At 36.6% G+C, this 20,942-nt stretch overlaps 2 protein-coding genes across 3 annotated transcripts; both read left to right on the top strand.

The window, feature by feature from the left end:
* Positions 1-7,849: 7,849 nt before the first annotated feature.
* LOC113325976 (sm-like protein LSM1B) lies at positions 7,850-12,053 on the top strand. Of its 2 annotated transcripts, none has more exons than XM_026573800.1 (5): positions 7,850-8,152; positions 10,372-10,440; positions 10,632-10,747; positions 10,837-10,899; positions 11,078-11,620. In XM_026573800.1, the coding sequence occupies exons 1-5, from the start codon at positions 8,089-8,091 to the stop codon at positions 11,105-11,107; spliced, it is 342 nt and encodes a 113-aa protein (XP_026429585.1). In that variant the 5' UTR covers positions 7,850-8,088; the 3' UTR covers positions 11,108-11,620. The 2 variants fall into 2 exon arrangements, with proteins under 2 accessions (XP_026429585.1, XP_026429584.1); XM_026573799.1 differs by lacking the exon at positions 11,078-11,620 and adding an exon at positions 11,646-12,053 and having other exon boundaries at positions 7,853-8,152.
* A 474-nt stretch (positions 12,054-12,527) lies between these two features.
* On the top strand, positions 12,528-15,905 carry LOC113326822 (transmembrane protein 87B-like). The gene is made up of 5 exons (XM_026574496.1): positions 12,528-12,801; positions 13,568-14,483; positions 14,915-15,010; positions 15,119-15,255; positions 15,418-15,905. Exons 1-5 carry the CDS (start codon positions 12,608-12,610, stop codon positions 15,584-15,586), a joined length of 1,512 nt encoding a protein of 503 aa, XP_026430281.1. The 5' UTR covers positions 12,528-12,607; the 3' UTR covers positions 15,587-15,905.
* Positions 15,906-20,942: the final 5,037 nt, after the last annotated feature.

Raw genomic sequence — 20,942 nt, 5'->3', positions numbered from 1 at the left:
ATGAAGTCTTTAAGTCGTTAACCTGGTTTTAGAAGAAGAAAACCAAAGGTTAAAGGAGAACCGTCTCTAGTATGAAAACTAGTATCACACGTGAGGTGTGGGGATTAGTTTTGCACAGATTCTAGAGTTCCCTTTATATAGTCTTTCAAATCAGGGTTTGCAATTAGGTTACCTTGGTTACAAAGCAATCAATATCCACCGTTAGATGAAAACCTGATTTAGATTCAAGCTAATATTTCTCAACCGTTAGATTGAAAACTTAGCTTGTTACACACACCTGACAATGCACGCTTCTAGGTTTGTTAACCGTATCCAAACGTATGCACTTATTGGTTCAACAATAGTTAACCAAATGGTTAGCCATATGAGCATTCCATATCAACCACGTTCTTCTTCACCATAACTAGTTCAAATGATTTCAAATGAACTAGTTAGAGAGTTGTTCAATTGCAAGGAAATATCTTGTACTACACAAGACACAATTGAAGCAAAGATGATTTGATTCACTTGAATCGGTTCATGAACTTTAATAGCCACGGTTTGCAAATTGCATTCCTTAGTCTTTTTAAGTTTAAGTTCAGAAATCATCTTCAGATATATAACCTTCTCAAGTTCACAGACTAGGTTCGCGGACTTAAGTTACCGGGCAGAGTTTACAAACTCCAGCAGAAATTCTCGGGAATGAGAACTTCACCGGTTCGCGGACTGGGTTCGTGGACTGAGTTCGTGGATTTAATTTCACGCAAATAGTTTGTCAACTCCAGCATAAATTCTCGGATTTGAGAACTTCGGAAGTTCACGGACTGAGTTCGCGGACTTGGCTCACGCCATTCTTCCGGTTCTCTTGATCAACAAAGTTCGCAAACTTTGGTTCAAGGAATAGGACTTATACATAAATGTGTTTCCATAACAATGCTCATGTCCATCATTGGCTATGTAATCTAAACTCTCATTTCAATCATTGAAACATTATTAGAGGACGTTATATAGTTGTTACACATTTTCTCGTCAAAGCAATTTTCAAGATGATTGAAACATATCATGACTTTCGTCACATGGTAAAGATAAACTTGGTTAACGCGAAAAGCTTACCAACTCATATTTCGAGATATATATAGGCGAGGTATACTCGGCTCGAAATATCAAATGTGTATAATAAAAGTCTATATATATATCATACGACTTCTTGTCTCAAAAAGTAGGAGATAGAGTAGATAGACTTTTGAGAGATTGATAAGTTCAAGTCTTCACATACCTTTTTGTCGAGAAGTTCAACCGGTTCCTTGAGTAGTTCTTCTACTTGTATGATGAATCGCCATGAAGTCCTTGAGCTCAACTACACTTTTTATCCTAGTCCGAGACTTAGATATAATAGACTAGAAATCAAGACTTATAGTTTTGATCACTAACATTGACAAACATGCTTGAGATAGCAACGCATGAGAGTTCGACGCAATGCTCTAACAACAACAACCAAAGTAATTGTTAATATTTTGTAATCAATACTTTGAATCACAAAGAATTGTATTGATGACGATCTACACAACTAATCAATCAAATATACCACAAGGATAAACCGATTATAGTTCGATCCTCTTTAACCGAAACAAGTATTGTACACACCAAAGATTATGAACCCAAATCAGAAATATTCAAAGTCTTTTTTATCTTCAAATCTTCTTAAATCTTCAATAAACACCTGCACACAATCAACTTGAATCTTTTATGATCAATCACACACAGAACGGAGTCTGTTAACAATGGATTATCACAAGATGTCTTTAGATCTACAAACAATATAAAGATCCTCGTCGAAACTTCGATCTAGTTTGAGTGAATCTTATATCAGAAGAGAAGATTATCAGTCATAAACAAACTAGGTGCAATCAAAGTTCAACCACCGTTAGTCAATCAAATCAATCGAAATAAAAGATAAACCGCAATTATCTAGTTTCCCACCAACGGTACTAATAGAGCTTCTCAATCTCAAATAAGTCTTTAAACCGAGCGGCCATAACAGATTTCGCCTAATTAGGTTACTTTCCTCTCTGAATAGGCGGCTCCACCAGTAACAACACAACTGAGGTAGTTTTTCTGGCTCTGAGGATTAGTTTGCTTGAAATGCAAACTTTGATATTTATAGACAAGGAAGTTTGGACACCAAGATATTTTCAAAACCGAAAATATTCTCAAGATATGCAATATATTCTAAATTCGGTTTCTATAATTCCTGGAAATGCTTTGTCCAAACATTGACCGAAAATCTCTTGGAAAATCTCCAACCAGCAAATGCACATTAATAATTTTCATTTTCCAAAAATAAAATTAAAAACCTTAATTAAAAGATTCTCAACTTATTTTTCGATCCGGGATTTTCCTTTAGCTATTAAGGAATACCTTTGAACAATTAAAGATAAGCGTTATTGAACATGTTCAAAGTATGTAGACATCTTTACTTTGTAAGTCCTCTTCCATACTTACAATCTTGAAACCGATTTGCCACACTTCCAAACAAGTTTAGAATTGGTTCATCTGACTTTTAAGAACTACGTGATTGATCAAGAACACTCAATCACCAAACATGGGTTTCACGGTTCTACCAAAACAAGTTTCGGTTCTACCTCCATGTGGGTAGTGGATTTAGTCACACTAGCTTTCCAAAAATTCGGTTGACTAGGTACTAGGATCGGTTCCCGCATATATATGGTATCTAACTTGTACTTGTTGCACATGTCCATAGGATCGGTTCCGCTTTGCCTAAAAACGTGTTGCACATGTCCATAGGATCGGTTCCCCCATCTACTAAAAAATTGTTGCACCTCATACAAGGATCGATTCCCCTCTTGTGAATAGTTGCACATCTTACTAGGATCAGTTCTCCTTTGCCCAAAGTTGATCAAACCAATAACATTGAATCGATCATTCCATCTCAAGTGATTAATTAAGATTGGTTTCACTAATAAAAGTCATACCAATGCAAAAGTCAGGCCTTTGTGAATAGTTTTACCAAGAACATAAACAAGTCATGAGAGGTTATACTAATCACACATATTGGTAGTTCAAAAGATATGCAATGAATAATAATACCAATAATGCCTAGCGATTTCCCTTTCGATTCACAAAACAAGTTCATGAATTTACTTCCTTTAAACAAATGTAAAACATTTTTTTCTAGGATGAAATATTCACCTTATACCCATACATAATCACAATAGCATTCAAACGATTATGTCGATGTCTTATATACAAAGTTTAATGGTTAAGCAATAAACCTCGTATTGTATTCCTTAATACTATGTCTAACTAGGGCATAATCATTCATGCTTCGCAGTTATATTTTTATTATGCACGACTTGAAAGATACGTTAGAGAATGAAACAGTTCAAGTCAAATATCACTAACCTCAAGTGGAAGGATGATGTTGTCGTTGTAGCTCCTTACTTATTTATTTTTTCAAGTCTTCACAATACTTGTAATGTCTCAAATCCTAATACTTTCAAGCTAACCTATACGAAGTTGACTCTAATATGTAATCAAGCAACTTTCTGAATGCGTTTTCGCTCACTAAAATATGAAAACCAAACTTGATATACCAACTCTTGGTGGGTTCAACCGAGATATGCTCTAACATTCACGTTTATCACATTTACAACGTTTGATTTCTTGATGATATTGACGAACTCATCATATATGTAGATATGTAAAATGGACCAAACATGCCACCGATCAGGTCATTGATATTTCCTTTTGTTGCCTTCCTTTGTAATTTGATATATGCTTGAGCACTTGTTACTCTATGAATTGATCTAATTAGTGTAAGGTTTTGTTTGGGCCATGGCATACCAATGATCACAAACAGTAAGGCAGTTTGGTTTGACCTAATATGAAATATATATATGAGTGGAGACTCCAAACTAACTGTTAGGCAATAGGTGGGGTTCTGGTTTGGAAGTGATAAAATTAGCCCTGTTGGAAATGTTAAATGGAAAGATCTGTCGGCAAAGATTTTTTGGTTCAAAAGAAGGTCGTTGCTTAGATTTTCTTCATTTATGCATAATAGACGTAGGAAACAAAGGTGTTTCTTCACTATCAGGGGTTAGTCCACGAGTGAGTTGGAGGGAGTTTAATGTATTTTGAATCTTGGGGATTTTGAGGGAGTGTAAGAAAGTATTGAGAGTTTGAGAGAGTTTGGTGTGTTGAGTGTAGGGAGTTTGAGAGACTCTTCCAAAATCTCTACTTTTTTGAGAGATTTGGAGTGAGGCAAAAATACACTATAAACTCCCTAAAACTCCCCAGAACTCCCCAAAAAAAAACAAACTCCCTATCATTCTAATTTTTACCACTAACAGGGAGTATAAGAGTTTCTTTCAAACTCCCCCACGAATAACGGGGTTTTCTAGGGAGTTGGGAAGACTCTTCTAAACTCTCCCACGACTAACGGGGATTTTAAGAGACTCCCTCGAACTCCCTCACGACTAACGGGAAAAAACACAACTCCCTCCAACTCCCCCAACTCCCTTGAGGACTAACACCCTGTATGTATTATGAGCTACTTCGTTTTACCGGGTTTTTCAGGTGGGTTCGGGCGGATTTTGAACCATAAACAACTACCAACCCAACTATAACGGGTTTTTATTTTCATAACCAACAACCAAACCTCTACGGGCGGGTTCGGTTTAAAAACCCACGAGTTTATCGGATACGGACGGGTTCGGATAAGAGGGACGTCAGATTTTGTGTAGCTCTAATTGTCTCAAAGCGACTTTGTATGTCGCTTATAACACGACGACTCGGGTTATGGGTGTCAATGCAGAAATTATCGTAAATAACCACCCAAAAGTTCACTTCCGGAAGTTGTGCTTCAGCATGCTGAGTTTGTAGCAACACAATAATTTTGCAAATATATAAATCTTCTTCGCGGGTATACTGAGCTCGTCTAACTAACAAGAGTAGGGACATTTTTCGACAAATTATATTGAGTAAAGAGATTTATTGTATTATCTGAGGTTTGAAGAAGGTTCGAATTTGTAGTTGAAATGAGCTGAATTTATAATTTATAAGGGAGAAATTAGAGCCATCGGATGATTAAATTCAGATTTATCAGTTGGAGTCCGTGCGGGTTGTTTTGAGCCCAACAACTTTCTTTGGGACGCGCGGCTGAACTTAACCCGCCGGAGGATTTTCTTGAATCGCGCGGCCTGCGATTAGACACTCGTATTTTGTTGGATCGCAATGGGCAAACAAATAAATTTTCCCACTTGTCCATCCATTTTTCTCTTTTGGTCGGTCTATAGTGGGTCAAAATGGGAAAATCTTCCTAATTGGTTATTTAAATGGAACAATAACAACAATCGCAACAACAACTAAACCTTTAGCCCCAAACAATTGAGGTACACTAGCAATGAAAACCATGTCAAAGTTACATTATCTAAATGAAAAAAAAAACAATACAGATTGGTGACATTTAACTATTATAATCAAAGTAAAGAAACTCTAAAAGCTTCTAAAAAATTTGGAATTTAATTCACTCATAGAGAAGAAATCAAACCACAGTCCCCCTAATGAAAGATGGAAAAACTATTAGTAGTATGGTAAATTGGACCATTGGTCCATTTTTTTTTTTTGATGGACAATCAGACCACATGTCATTCAATCTTAAAAAGTGATTACATGATTGTTTATAAGAAAAAAACATGTATATACATGAAAATCAAAGCCCAAACAAAAATGAAGATATTAATTACACGTAAACTGCGAAGAGAAAAAGCAAAATACCGGAAAGGTACCCAATTTTTATATGAGAAGTAGAGAGAAAATATGGTACAGTTCTGACCATTTAGACTATTTGTCACCTTTCATAGAACAGTCCCAAAGTGAAAGGGGTGATTCTCCCTTGATCTTGTACATATGAACGAGAAATTCGGATGCCCTACATCCTTTTTGTTGAAGATGAGCCAAAGCGACGCCCTGCTGAATCGTCGATGTTCTTAAATCTAGAATAATAAGGCATGAATCAACTAACAAAGATCGAACAAATCATTATTAAAATGAAGAAACAATAGATTTTCAAGCAAAGGAAAAATCACTGTACGTGGTCCGCTTAATTATATTGTTATAATTGTTCGGTTTTCCGTTATTTTTTCCATCCCTTTGTGTAAATAACCCTTGTTAATAGATAAATCCAATGTTATGCTTCAAATTAATTATGGTCTGGTAATAGATAACTTTATCACCTTGTAATGAGCTCTACTATTAGTAACGACTTTAGAATGTCTTTTGCTTTACAAAAAGTTATCTTTTTACTTTTAGAAATCGTTCTTAATTCTTTTGCTTATTCAGAAGCAGAAGTCAGAAGTAAAAATAAAAAAAAAAATAAAAAAAAAACATTTTTTTCTTCACAAAATTGACTTTTTCGCTTCTAGAAATTATTTTAGAAAAATATAGGATTTTTTTCTTTCAGAAGTCAAAAAGCAACTTCTAGAATGGTTTTTGAAATAGGTTAGATCATGGTTTTAAAAATCGCACGATTCGTGATTGGAGTCGTGCGATTCGTTCCAAAAATTTCTAATTCGCTTCACATCGGAACCTTGACTTGTATCCATATAAGAATCGTATTTATTCCATTATAAATATGCGATTTTGACTTTTTCAATCAGTTGCCCCGTAAAACAAGGTGCTAATAATCATCCTCCATTCTTCTTTGCCCCATGGACCCCATCAACTAGCTAGATTTCTACGGAAAATAACTAATGTGTTATTTTATTGCTTATGGATCCCATGTTTACGTAGATATCTTTTGCTTATGGACCTCATCGAATACAAATGTGTGATAAAAAGGATTAACATAGTTGCATGCGCGACTGCAACTTGTATAGCTCAACAGTAGTTGAGTACTGAGGCACTGCACCCATATTTTTTTTATTTGTTCGTAAGTGCATCTATTTTTTTTATTTTGTACTAATTTTAGTTGAAAATTACTTATACATATCGTAGAAAATAGTGTTATTTCCAGAAGTATATTCATATTATCAATTTTCAAGGTATATGTAAAAGTGACTGTGAATCTACGATTCACGCTTCACGATTAATTATACGATTCGATTCCTTAAAATACCAAAACGATTCACGTTAAGATTTACGATTTCACAACCTTGGGTTAGATTACGAAGATTAGGGGTGAGCATGGACCGATATTCACCTCATCCGCATCCAATCCGTTGCACTACGCATTCAAATTTGGCATCCACATCCAATCCAGATCCAACGGATTTGCATCCAATGAATGCACGGATGGATGCATTGGATGCGGATAATCCAATGGATTTGTTTTAGTTAAAATTTATAGTAAAGAAAATAAAGCTAACATAAGTAACTCCTTATAAAGTCTACATATCTTATATATATATATACAAATATAAAAATGACATGTACTACATCCCAATCAAACACCTTAAAAATTCCTAAGTGATTCATAGGTATTTTCTAGAATTATATATATGTCTTTAATTTAACAGATATGGATGTCCAACGGATTTTAAGGTTACATCCGGGCCCGATCAGTAATCTGTGAGAGTTCAAAATTTATATCTGCATCAAATCCATTAACGAACGGTCCCATCATCCATACGCAAAAAAAACGGTTGTTGCCCATTACATCCGCGCATTACGGATAAAATGCTCACCCGTGGAAGATCTTCACAACTTTACAAAAGCTAAAAACCATGGTGTAGAGCCAATCTTAAAATAAGCGAAAAATTACTGTGCTGAACTAATCTAAGGTGGAGGTTATTCTGGTAATTTGACTTACGTTCATATAATAAGCAACTGAGATTCCCTATATCTCTCCAATTTTTGACTCTCTTTTCCTCCACTGTTTGGAGGAAAAGAAACAAACAAACACAGAAAAATTCCAGTCTTTCAACTCATCCAAATAAGATTTCCTTAAAACCCCTTTCTCCACTCCAACTTAGCTTCAAAACCCATCTCTCAAAATCTCGACTTGAATTTCTACTGGTTAGTTTTGGATCTGATTATGCTATTTGACAAAATTCTGAGAAAGAAAGAAAAATTGAATAAGATTTAGAAGTAATGTCGTGGGGAGGAGGACCAGAAGAGATCTTTCTTTCAACCTCTCTTGCTAGTTATCTTGATAGTAAGTGCTATCTTTCTTTATCGGTATACCCTAAACCCTAACTAAAGATTCAATTTTTTTTCTAGGGTTTCAGTGACTTATTTCGACATCTAAAGTTTCAATATTTTCTACGATTCTGGGGTTGGTTTGTTGAATTTCTGGTTTTCATGTTTTGGTTTTTATGTTAATTTAATGTAGAACTTGAGCTTATTTGGTGCTTAAATATGGCCTGTTTAGTTATATGGTTTGATAATTGTCAATTGATGTATAATAACTTGAGGTTTTAAGTCAACGAATCGAAATAATTGATATTTGTTGGAATTCTCTAGAATTGATTGTTTTTTGCACGTAAATCACCATCTTACATTAAGTGATTACGACTTATAGTGTGTTAACCATCTTGCAGTTCTCTAGAATAACAGAATTTTAGTGTGTTAACCATTTGCTGTAGACATTGAGCGATTGCGACTGATAACGTTGCATTTGGTTGTCTGACATATTAGGCTTAAATTGTATGTGTGCATCGTATGTTATGGGGTTACACCTAAATCTTATAGTTAAGATTTCCTTAGTTGTGAAAGTACTTGTACAGTTAATTCAGCACAAAGAATGAATTGAACCTTGTGTTAAACACTCTCTCTACACATTAACCTCGCTCCACTCTGCATTTGTTAACAAGTTAATGTCTCGAATTATTTACGCAGTTGGAATCCTTGTTTCCTATCTTAGGAGTTCAAGTACGTTTAGGGGTGGATTAGGATTGCTTTTTCCCGACACAGCAAGAAATACTGGCCCTTCCCTATGATGAATTTCACTTCTTAGATTATGGTAATGTGTAGTATGTACTATGTAGAGTTCGAGTTTAGCCGAGATAACTATCTTTTGTTTGCTTAGCTTAGTTAATATACATGGTAATTCGATGCTTGCTAAATTTTTGAAAATTGTCGAATTGATGTGTGTAATATCTTAAGTTTGTACGTCAACGAATCAGCAGTATTATTCCAATTCTTTTGAATTGACTCCTTAGACTGGGCATTCCCCTTTTATGTCATAGATTAACAAACTTGTAGTGTATTAGCCATTTGGGTTTTACCGTAAATTACTGCTTTGGTTATGGATTACACTTAAAATGGATTACACTTAAAGTTAGGAGTCACTGACACTCAGGAGACCATATAATTGACTAGTTTAATACCTTAGGATTTATCTTTGCATTCATTTATTCACAATACCACGAACTGTGAAAAATCAATACTTGATTACTTTATATTTCTAACTTGATATAAGGTCAATTCTCATCAAACTCACGGTTTTCCATATACAACCCATTGAACAAACAAGAAAATCGCAGCTTTCTAAGAATGAAGATGGAATCCGTAATTACTGGAGTCGCGACTTCTCATAATCCTTGCTTTCATGGGAATGGAAACTGTAGTTCAAATCAGCTTTTTGTCCACAAGATGGAGGCCTATGCTGAAATCTGTCTCCATTTTAGGATTGAAAACTGTAGTCCGATTCTAGAATGGAGACAGATTTCCACATATGTCTCCATCTTGTGGGGAAAAGTTGATTTGGATTATAGTTTTCATGTCAACAACGCAAGGATTATGAGAAGTCACAAATCTGGTAAATTACTGATTCTATCTTCATTCATAGGAAGCTGCAAATTTCTTGTTTGTTCAGTTCGGATTATTTTTCGCGCAAAACAAGTAGATAACTGAATGCAAAGATAAATCCGAAGGTGTTAAACTAATACAACTGTAGGCTATAGCTAGATTCTACTTCAAAGAACTTGGAGTGGTGATTTCAGTTTTAGATTGGATAAGTTCAGAGATAACATCTATAAGCTTTTGTAATTTTTTGTGCTTTCTCAGCAGTAGTCTTATGAATCATCTGGGGTAATCCACACAAATGTTGCTAGATTCCGCCAGGGTTTGTTATATCTTATCTTTTTTAGGGTAACCATCTCCACACATTCACCTACCTCCCCTCTTCATCCGCTAGCAAATATGTTGCAGTAAGAATCCTACTTCATACTTTAGAAGTTTAAGTAGTGGTTTAGGGGTAAAATAGGATTTTTCTTGTACCTATTGGTAATTTTATGGTGAGTTAAGCTTCTGACTGATTACAGTGGCTACCAGGCGCACAGCATTCTCTGACATGTAATATTACAAGATAATTTATATTTCTTTTGTACATTGACAACCTTTTTGGTCTAAACAAACTTACACACTTTGCAGGGAAGCTTCTCATTTTACTCCGTGATGGCCGTAAACTCATGGGCCTACTTCGTTCTTTTGATCAGTTCGGTAAGAACTTCTTCTATTGTTGTTTCTAAAGACACATCTTCTAAAAACCCAACACCTCAAATTTTTCATATTACTGAACAATTTGATAAACAAGAAAGAAGTATACATGTTATGTGTCGTATAATTGAACAATTTGCCTTTGCTCTCTCTAGCATTAACTTTGTTAACGGCCCTGTTTTCACTGCTTGCAGCAAATGCTGTCCTTGAAGGTGCATGTGAGCGAGTGATTGTGGGGGATCTTTATTGTGACATTCCTTTAGGCCTATATGTCATCCGTGGGGAAAATGTTGTTTTAATTGGTGAACTGGTATTTATTCGTTGTCTTTTTATATACTTAATTTTAGCATAATCTAGAGCACATTCTAATTTTCAAAGTGTCTTCCCATATATGGATAGGACCTCGAGAAGGAAGAGCTACCGCAGCACATGACTCGTGTTTCAGCTGCAGAGATTAAAAGGGTATGTACTAAATGATCCCTATCTTCACTGTGAATTTTCAATCTTTATTTGTGCATGCATCAGCTGATGTGCAACTTTATCTGACAGACCACACTATCGGTTATTAACTTTTGTTGGTTTCAAGTTGTGGTTATGAATTCTGTTATTCTTTTTCATTTCATTGCTATGCCCATAACAGAATAATCCAACACCGATGAAGGGGGTTTGACTTTGCTCCTTTGGTTTTGTTTGCGGAAGCATTCTCTTTCAATTTTCTGTCTTCCATGAAGCAGGGATTTGGCTTCAACTTTTGCACTATAATGGCTGAAAATACTCTCAATCATCTTACCTTGTACTCATAGATTTGCATAAAAGATGGTACTTGTACTCATGTTTAGAGTCCTCGTTGTTTATACTTAAATGAGGGTCATTTATTTTTTCATTTTTAATGCTTGTTGCACAGACCCATGTTACATAACCTCCGACTTGCCATTATTGAATATATTCATTCAACCATAGTGATCACATAATTCTTTGACGGTTTGACCATACTCCGTAGTTTCTTAATTAGGAATCTTACTCGAGATAAAAATATGCTTTGTTATATGTCCACAATATCACATGTTCAGGAGATTAAAAACGAGAATCGTACCCTCAAATTCTATGTCGTTTATCCTTTAAATATATTGAGAATTGTACGGATTATAGTAAGCTTTAGTGATGTTTCATACACTTCTGGATTCACACCATCATCTTGGTCCCTGCAGGCACAGAAAGCAGAACGAGATGCTACAGATTTGAAAGGCTCCATGAGAAAGAGAATGGAGTTCCTTGATATGGATTAATATATTGATGATTTCCCTCGACCGAAAACCAACACCATTGCAGTACCATGATTCCGCAAATATTATCGCGGTTTTCTGGTGTTGTACAGATGCTGATTTAGTAAAGGGGATTGGAAATAGAGGATCAGTAGCTGACTGTTAAGTTCTTTTGCTTATGTAATTTCTTTTCTTCTCAATTCATCTCATCTCATGTTGTTAGAGAGGTAGAGATAGTGTTTGTTTTTCCATTATCAGGTAGACAACTTCTTAATACGATTTATTAAATGTGCAGTATCGGCTTGTTTTCATTGTACCTCTCCACAACACTTTATAACAGGGTCATTCTGATTCAAAGCTTTCGCCTCCTTAATAATTGCAAATTCACACAAAAGAAGCAGATACCAATTACTAATCCTGGGACAATGCAGTTGTGATTTTTCCAGTGTTTGCAATGAGAACAAGGATTTGGTGCCAGAATATAGAAAATCTCTCTTAGAGCATAAATATCTGCCTACTTAAAAGATCTCATCGGTTACTTCAATAATCCAGAAATCGCATGTCCATGCATTAGTAGTATTTGAGTCAATTGTTAAACTCACTGGTTTAGAATCTGCCGAGGGACTAAACAGAAAAACAAGAAGGAACCTGTCCTTGAAACAAACCAAGATCCAAAAGGAGGACTCGGTTCTAATTTTTTCCAAAACTGACCAACATTTATTAAAAGTCAACTTATACTTTGACTCATTTCTTACTCCATTGTCCTAACATTTTTCTCATCACCCACAAGGTGAACAAAACCCCACCTGACCAAACTGGACTGAAGTAAAGGAGCTGCCTTTCTCTTCTTCTGCTAAGAATAATTATCAGATCTTCACTTCTCTAGAAGATTTCATCTTCAAGAAGAAATGGGGTTCACTAAAATCCTTTTGTTATTTTGTTGGTTAAGTGTTTTTAGTATTGGTATTCATGGTTCGGTACATGAATACAGTTCAGACAAGTTCATTAGTAAAGGAAATGCTTTTGTTTTTCATGGTGGTAGTGAAGGTCTTTACTCTTCTTTCACTGAAAATAATGGGACTCTCACCTCTAGCTTCATACGGTATGTATACTTCATTCTTCTGCAAATTCTTTTATCTTTTTTCTGATTCAATTTTTGGTTGTCGGTTGAGTTCAAGTTTAATTTTGGGGTTTTGGGTATGAGTATTGAATTGGGTTGAGGTTTTGGTGTTATGGGGTTTGGAATGTGTGTATAGATCTGATAGTAGTACTGTGTATTTGGTTGTGAATTACTTACTGGATCTGATTCTGGATGATTTTGTGATTTTTTGAGCTTAGTTTATTGAATTGGTGAACAAATTTGATAAGCATGAGTGATTGTCGTGTTTCCGGAGTGCCCCGGGTTATTGAATTTGTAATGATTGCATTGTGGATTGCAATGAAATGACTTTAAGTGATTTTGAGGTTGGTTTATCAAATTGGTGCAACAAAATTAGGAAAAACATGTGGGGTTGTGTAAGGTTGCAATGAGCTGATTGTGTTTGATTTTGAGCTTAGTTTATGAAATTGGTGAAACGAATTTGGGAAAACATGTGTCTTTGTCGTGTTTTCAGAGAGCCCCAGGTTGCTGGATTTTTAATGACTGCATTGTGGATTGCAATGAGCTGGTTTTATTTTGATTATGAGAGCTTAGTTTATTGAATTGGTGAAACACGAAAAGTAAATTTGAGAAACATGGGTCAATGTTGTTGTTGTTTTTCTTAAGGTGGCCAAGTCACCGGTGTTGTAATGAATGTGTTGTGGATTAGGATGAGGTGGCTATGAAATGATGCAATGACTGACTGTTTCACTTTCTTATTTGAAACCAGTTTCGAGAAGATATCGTTTCGAAGACCAGAAGCTGGGAATTTGAGCGCTGCATTGATTCAAGCTATAGTTTTCGAGGTGGAAGATAGGGAAACAATTGGTGGTTCGGCTTATGGAGGTCAAAGAGCTATTTGCTGTTCTCTGGATTTAGCAAAATTAGGTGTCTGTCCTCCAGGAGAAGTTATACATCGACCGTCGACTAAGAATCCTTACTGGCCACAGGTTTTGCGTATTAATTTTGATGGAGATGATCTTGTGGCAACGATGCCATCACAATCTATACAGATTTCAGAAACTGGAATGTATAACTTGTATTTCATGCATTGTGATGCGAGTCTTCAGGATGTAGTTATTGAGGGAAAGACTATATGGAAAAACCCCACTGGATATCTTCCTGGAAGAATGTCTCCTCTAATGAGGTTCTACGGCTTAATGTCTTTTGGATTCGTGATCCTTGGGATTTTCTGGTTTTCTCAGTATGCGATGCATTGGAGAGAAGTTGTTGAACTGCAGAATTGCATAACTATGGTAATTACATTGGGTATGTTTGAAATGGCATTTTGGTACTTCGAGTATGCCGAATTCAATGAGACAGGAGTTCGACCAACCGGGATTACTGTATGGGCTGTCACATTCGGTACAGTTAAACGCACAGTTGCACGTTTGATAATTCTTATGGTTTCCATGGGTTACGGTGTTGTCAGGCCTACATTAGGCGGACTTACATCGAAGGTGGTTATGCTTGGAGGAACATTTTTGTTTGCGTCTGAAGTGCTTGAATTGGTAGAAAATGTTGGTGCAATTAGTGATTTTTCTGGTTCAGCAAGGTTGTTCTTGGTTCTTCCAGTGGCAATCTTGGATGCATTCTTCATTGTTTGGATATTTACTTCTCTGTCTACCACACTCAATAAGCTTCAGGTACTCGATTCTCCTTTTAATTCGTCAATCACTTGTAATGGTTGTTGCAGACCGCTTGTTTGGTATAAAAGATACACCAAAAAAGGAAATTCAACAAGCTTCGCCCATCATAGTGCTAGCTCATTATTCTGCAAGAACTGAAATGTCCACTAGATCAAGTAATACTTGTTATCGAACAAAATGTTAGTTAGTTGAGATGCTCTCACAGGATTTTCTAATGGGTAGGGTTCGCCGGTAGGAGGATTTGAGCCCTGAAAAAGTGAAAACCCCTTGTCATTCATGTAGTTTATGCTTGCGAGAATTAAGATGCCTTATGCACCGTGTTATTTATATTTTTTTTTTTTTTCATTTTTAGGAATACACATATTGTTTGTTAAACAACCTTTTGAGAATAGTTGTCCAACTTTTTGCTTCTATGATTTGTCATACAGGCCAGACGAATGATGGCTAAGTTGGAAATTTACAGGAAATTCACAAATGCACTGGTTGTTGCTGTTATTTTCTCCATCGGTGGTCTCTTTTTTGAGGTAATCTCCATTTGTATAGATTTGAACACTTCTCATCGCATTTTTTTATCTTTAGCTTGAAATAAATAACTAGGGTTTAGTAAATGAAGCTGAGTGTATCTTATGCAGCTTTTCTTTAAGGCAAATGACGTATACAATGAGCGGTGGCAGACTGCATGGATTATCCCAGCCTTCTGGCAAGTCTTGTCGTTCTCTGTTTTGTGTGTCATATGTGCACTTTGGGCACCATCGCAGAACTCAACACGGTGAGTCCCTCCTTTTTCCCTTCCTTAGATGCCAACAGTTTACTTTGCTTACATTTGAACACCCAGCTCCCCGTTTCTGGTTCTTCCAATTCGACCCATTGATAGCCCTAAGCTCGACCCAGAAGTACAGTGGTTATGTATTCATATATTTGCTTTCTGTAGGTATGCCTACTCCGACGAAGCAGGTGAAGAGTTTGACAAGGAGGAAAATTTGACCCTCATAAAACCATCTCAAGCGGCAAGGGATGTTCCTATCTCACAGGAATCGAAACCTATACATGTCAACAATGGATCAGCAGATGAAGATCTTGAAGAGGAAAAAATTGAGTAGAAATGACCAGAATAAGTAAGTGCCAGTCTTCTTAAAATTAAACAAGCATTTCTATACTCGAAGATATGTTATGGTTGCAGAGAAGAATCAAGACCTCAAACCACAAAATTGTAATTGATGTTAGCCTAAAGGTTTTGTTCATCTGTTCATTGGTAAATGTTGCTTTGTTTTTTCGAGTTTAAACGGAACAAGTGATGATGTGAGCATTAGTTAGATTTTTTTTCTTCTTCTTTTTGTTATGTATCTGTGCACCATCATTTCATTAACACAATACTGAACTTGTGATCTGCAATTTTTCATGCCCTAGCTCATTTTACCACATTCATAGTGTATTAATCGAAAAAAAGTTCTGCAATTAAGAAACTGACTATGAACACTAATCAATCAGGTACCACTAACTGGTATTAAAATTTCTAGACATAGTACCCCTATTTCTCATTTACTTTTCATAGATGACTGTCTGCTGTTCTCAAAGGCTAGTCTTATTAGTTGTAAAAACCTGTTAATTATCATCAATCAATTTAGTAATGTATCTGGCCAGCTCATAAATTTTTTTAAATCTGGCATTTTCTTTAGTAAAAGAATACATTCTAAATATCAACGAATAATGATTAGACTTATGAAGATAAAAAAATTGGCATTACTGACTCTTATCTAGGAGCCCCTTTATTTGTTGATAAATCAAAAATTAAGACTTTTGATAAGATTGTTACTAACATGGAACACAAAGCTCACGGTTGGAAGGGTACAACTATGGTTCAAGCAAGCAAAAAAGTCCTAATCAAATCTGCTTTGTCTAGTCTGCCTATTTATCAAATGGAATGTTTTTCTCTACCTATAAAAATCACTGACAAAATAGATGCTGTCCAAAGGGACTTTTGGTGGGGCAAACAGAAACATTTTAAAGGTTATTATCCCATGTTATTATCCCATTAGCTGGGGTTTCATGTGTGAACCAATCGAAGTAGGAGGTCCAGGGTTTAAGGAAGCAAACAAAATGAATAAGGCAATGATAGCTAAGTTAGCATAGAGAATTGCAACTCAACAGAACACCCTTTTAGGCTCTGTACTTCAGAATAAATAATTTAGAAACTCAACATTTTGTATTCCAAAAAACACTATAATGCTTCGTGGATATGGGGATGTATTACGCAAGGGGTTTCTTTAATTCATAAATTCAGTTGTTGGGACGTAGGCGACGGTAAGTCCATATACATTTGGAAAGATAAATGGATCCCAGGTATGGAACAAAATCTCATATCTATTTGTGGTTCAACAAAATATTTTAACACTTGTATATGAGTTGCTTGACTCTAATACTAGAAAGTGGAATGTCATGAAAGTTAGAAATAACTTTGCTCCGGAAATTGCAGATAAGATCTTAGGCATTAGAATATTCACTGATATTAATGGTTCTCTGAAACATGATAGGTTAAGATGGCTACTTACAAATGACGGGAATTTTACTGTTAAGTCAATGTACAAAAATCTTAAACATCTGTTGATTGATAACATTAATTCTGATATTACCGCCTTCTGGAAATCTTTTTGGAAATTGAATATTTCTCAATTGAATCAAAATCTTCTTGTGGAAGTGTATACATAATGCTCTTCATGTTAGGAAAAAACTAGGTGAACACAGGGATAATATTGACATGAAATGCATTTTTTGTGAGCATGAATGTGAGTCTTTAAAGCATCTGTTTTTCGAGTGTCCATATGCTAAATCAGTTGCTTTATTACCTCCAGTGGTAGGTATAAATGCTAGTAATGATATAGACTTCTCTTTTGCTCAAATGTACTCCAATTGGATAGCAGGTGAAAAAGCGGCGGTACAACAATCACACCCAATATTTCGCTTACCAATCTATATGGACAAACTCTAATATACTTTCTAGAGAATCCACTAGGCAGTCAGACTCAATCTAGATAAAAGTATATCAAAGAGTTTATATCTCAATTTCTCGATTTGATATATACTCAAGCAAATAGAAATCTGCGAGTCTTTATCAAATACTAGAGAGCTAACTTGGATGGTACCAAAGAAAAATATCCAAGTGTCAATCAATTCAAAATCAACAACCAAAAGGTCGGATATTCTAATTGATTGAACAACGCACAACCTGTGATATTTCAATTATATAACAAAATATAATGCGGAAAAGAAATAACACATACACCAGAATTTTGTTAACGAGGAAATCGCAAATGCATAAAAACCCCGGGACCTAGTCCAGATTGAACACACACTGTATTAAGCCGCTACAGACACTAGCCTACTCCAAGCTAACTTCGGACTGGAATGTAGTTGAACCCCAATCAATGTCCCACTGATCCAAGGTATACAGTTATGCTCCTATGCCTCTGATCCCAGCAGGATACTGCGCACTTGATTCCCTTAGATGATCTCACTGATAGGCTTCTAAAAGGTCCTAAAAATTATCCCCGGCCAAAAACTTGGTGGGCCCGGAGAAGCGTGTAAAATTGAAGCAATGAAAACGGGAGCCTACAGTAATACCGCAAGTGCACGGTCGTCAGTTGTAGCTCGTGCAAGTACGTGTCGATCCACAGAGATCGGGTGTGTTTTGGAGTGTTCTAGCTAATTGGGTTCCTAAATTGCTATTGGGCTATGAAGCCTTTTTGGCTTCAATTGGGCTTAATGGGTTTGTTTCAATAAAATGAACTGAGTTTGGGCTCAGTTAGTCTTTGAAGTGCAAATGGGCTTTGGGCCTTTGATTGAGCTTTGGGCTCAATTTCACCCTAACAGTGAAGTGATCTTTCACTGTAATTTGGCTTTGGGCCTTCTGGAATGAAATGTATTGGGCTTGGCTAATGAACTAGGCCTTTGGGCTTCACTGAATTGAACTTGGGCTTAGTTGGCTTGGAGAGGCAGCAGCAGTAGCAAGACTGCACAGCAGCTGCACAAGCAGTGCAAGTAGTAGCAGCAGCCTAAGCAATGAAAGCAGCTACAGCAGGGCAAAACAAGGCAATGAAAGGCAAAGCAGGGCAAATAGTATGATGCAGCAGCAGCACAAGTGCTGCACAGCAGGGGAATTCAAAGCAGCAAGGCAATGCAGTGAAAGAAAGAAAGCAGCAGCAACAGGGTTGCAGCAGCAGCTGCAGCTGCACAAGCAGTGCACAGCAGCACAAGGCCAAGAGAAGAAAGCAGAGCTGGCAGTGAAGCAAAAACAAATGAAGAAAAACAATGCAGCAGTGCAAGGCAAGTGAGAAAGAAAAGATGGCAGTGAACAAAACAGTGAAGACAGTAAAGAAAAAACAAGCAGAGAACAATGCAAGAACTAAACAAAGCAAATACTAGACATCAAAGAAAAATGATAAAACAAACCAAGGCCTAAGGCCAAGGGCAGGGATGATGGTGAAAGTGAAATGGAGCAAAACTAAGGCACTCTTCTAGAGTGGGAAGAGAACTAGCTTGCTCATTGTCACTAGTGAGCACTAGTTTCTCCCCACTACTCAATCAACTCAGTGCAACCTAAGCATACACAAGGAATGGCAAGAAAATCAGCTTGTTATGAGCACTGATTTCTTCCATTGCACAATCAGCACAACGCTTCTAAGATATCTAGCCTAGCATTTCATCAAATGTGACAGCAAATTAAACACAACAATGAACATGTAACTGACAGTGAGCAACAACAAACATGAACACAACTAACTGAACTAACAATGAACATTTAACAGAAACACTAACAGGATACAACATAACAGGACACAAGTAACATGAACATGAAACTGAACTAACAATGAACATTTAACAGAACAGCAAATTGAACTAAAAAGGAACAACATTAACAGACATGAACTGAAATTAACATGTGAACTGAAATTAACAGGACATGAAAGTCCTGGATGTCGGCTAATCCAAACATGTCTTACAAAAACACCCACAATTCCCTTTTATACCCAATACATCAAATTAGGGTTATCACCCATTTTCCCAAAATGCCACAATATAACAGTACAATTAGGTTTACTGCTTATCTAATGTCATGGGTTTAATTTGAGCCCATTCCCCTACTCTAATTCTCTCCTGGTACGGTTCCAACATGAATTAGGGTTTCTAGAAAAAAAACCCCAAATTACAGAGAAATTAGGAATTGAAATTGAACTCACCTAACATGTGATTTGACGAGTCTTCTTTCGACCCATTCTTCTCCTCAGTCTCCTGCTCCATTCCCATGCTTCAATTACGTCTTTCCAACTCGTCCTATTTTATTGATTTCTTCCCTAGGTTTTTAGAGAGAAATTAGGGGAGAAAACTATATAATAGGAGGCTAGAACAAAGGGGGTAATGATGGTGGAGGATAGGGGTGATGATGGTGGAAGTGTGGTGGTGAAGCGGCAGTTGCAGGGTGATGGTTCTGCAGAGGGGGGGTGATGGAGGAGATGGCTCGACTGTTTGGGAGAAGGGGGGTGTTTGGGTAGGTGGTATAGGTTCGGTTGCTAGGGTGTTAGGCGTATTCACCGAGTCTTGATGTTCTGTGACTCTGAGCTGCGAGATGCGAAGATGGTAGGTGGATCGGATGGCTATCCCTGAAGAGGCTGGTAGCGACCGTCGGATGCTTTGATACAAAAAAATCAACGGCGAAGATCGAGGTTAGGTGTTGTAGTGTTAACCGGAAGTATCGATATTTGATGAACAGGCAGAGAAGCGACCGTAGGATCTAAATATGATCTAATCTGAAGGCTTGGAATTTAGGCACTATGGTGTTTTGCAGGAGCTTCAGATTTTGATGCGCGATGAAGGAGCGACCATCGGATGCTTCTGAGAACTGATCTGATGGCTGAGAACGGAGGTGCTTTTGTGTGTAGAAAATGAGGTTGTGCGCACCATTCTTCGCGGCTTCCTTGCGTAATTTCTCCCGGCTTTTCACTACTTTTCTTCTCTTTTCGCTTCGCGACTCATCCGAACTTTATTTATTACCTAAAAATGCAAAATTAATTAATAAAAATATTTATTCTTGAAAACAATGAAAATACAGAATATGGGATAAAATGTAGAATTAATGCCCAAAAGATGAGTTAAAATGCCAACAAAAAGGGATAAATATATACAATATTTGGCACTCATCAAATACCCCCAAACCTGAATTTTACTTGTCCTCAAGTAAAACAAAACTAAGGAAATCCTAACTATACCACTGTCGCTGGTCTCTCGAATGCATTTAGCGTATGCACTAAGCCTTTTAAACCACTAAGTGTCCCTAGTGGACGAGTTGAAGTCTCGTGAAGGTTTACCAGAGGTGTGCCTACAAAACCTAAGGACAAATATAAGCTCAGATTCCATCAAACGTGACATGTGCAAAACAGTTTAAGCTCACAGCAAAATGGAGAT

This window comes from Papaver somniferum, unplaced genomic scaffold (assembly GCF_003573695.1).
Source record: "Papaver somniferum cultivar HN1 unplaced genomic scaffold, ASM357369v1 unplaced-scaffold_10, whole genome shotgun sequence".
NCBI classification, from domain to species: domain Eukaryota; kingdom Viridiplantae; phylum Streptophyta; class Magnoliopsida; order Ranunculales; family Papaveraceae; genus Papaver; species Papaver somniferum.
The sequence above is the reverse complement of the archived record's forward strand: the minus strand, read 5'-3'. Positions and strand labels throughout refer to the sequence as shown.

What these genes read in the sequence shown, in the direction of transcription:
- LOC113325976 (XM_026573799.1), top strand. Translation starts at nt 8,089, where the DNA reads ATGTCGTGGGGAGGAGGACCAGAAGAGATCTTTCTTTCAACCTCTCTT. An exon ending in TCGTTCTTTTGATCAGTTCG is followed by an intron (nt 10,441 to 10,631) that starts GTAAGAACTTCT and finishes CACTGCTTGCAG; the next exon opens with CAAATGCTGTCCTTGAAGGT. An exon ending in TTGTTTTAATTGGTGAACTG is followed by an intron (nt 10,748 to 10,836) that starts GTATTTATTCGT and finishes ATATATGGATAG; the next exon opens with GACCTCGAGAAGGAAGAGCT.
- LOC113326822 (XM_026574496.1), top strand. Translation starts at nt 12,608, where the DNA reads ATGGGGTTCACTAAAATCCTTTTGTTATTTTGTTGGTTAAGTGTTTTT. An exon ending in CTCACCTCTAGCTTCATACG is followed by an intron (nt 12,802 to 13,567) that starts GTATGTATACTT and finishes ATTTGAAACCAG; the next exon opens with TTTCGAGAAGATATCGTTTC. An exon ending in CCATCGCAGAACTCAACACG is followed by an intron (nt 15,256 to 15,417) that starts GTGAGTCCCTCC and finishes TGCTTTCTGTAG; the next exon opens with GTATGCCTACTCCGACGAAG.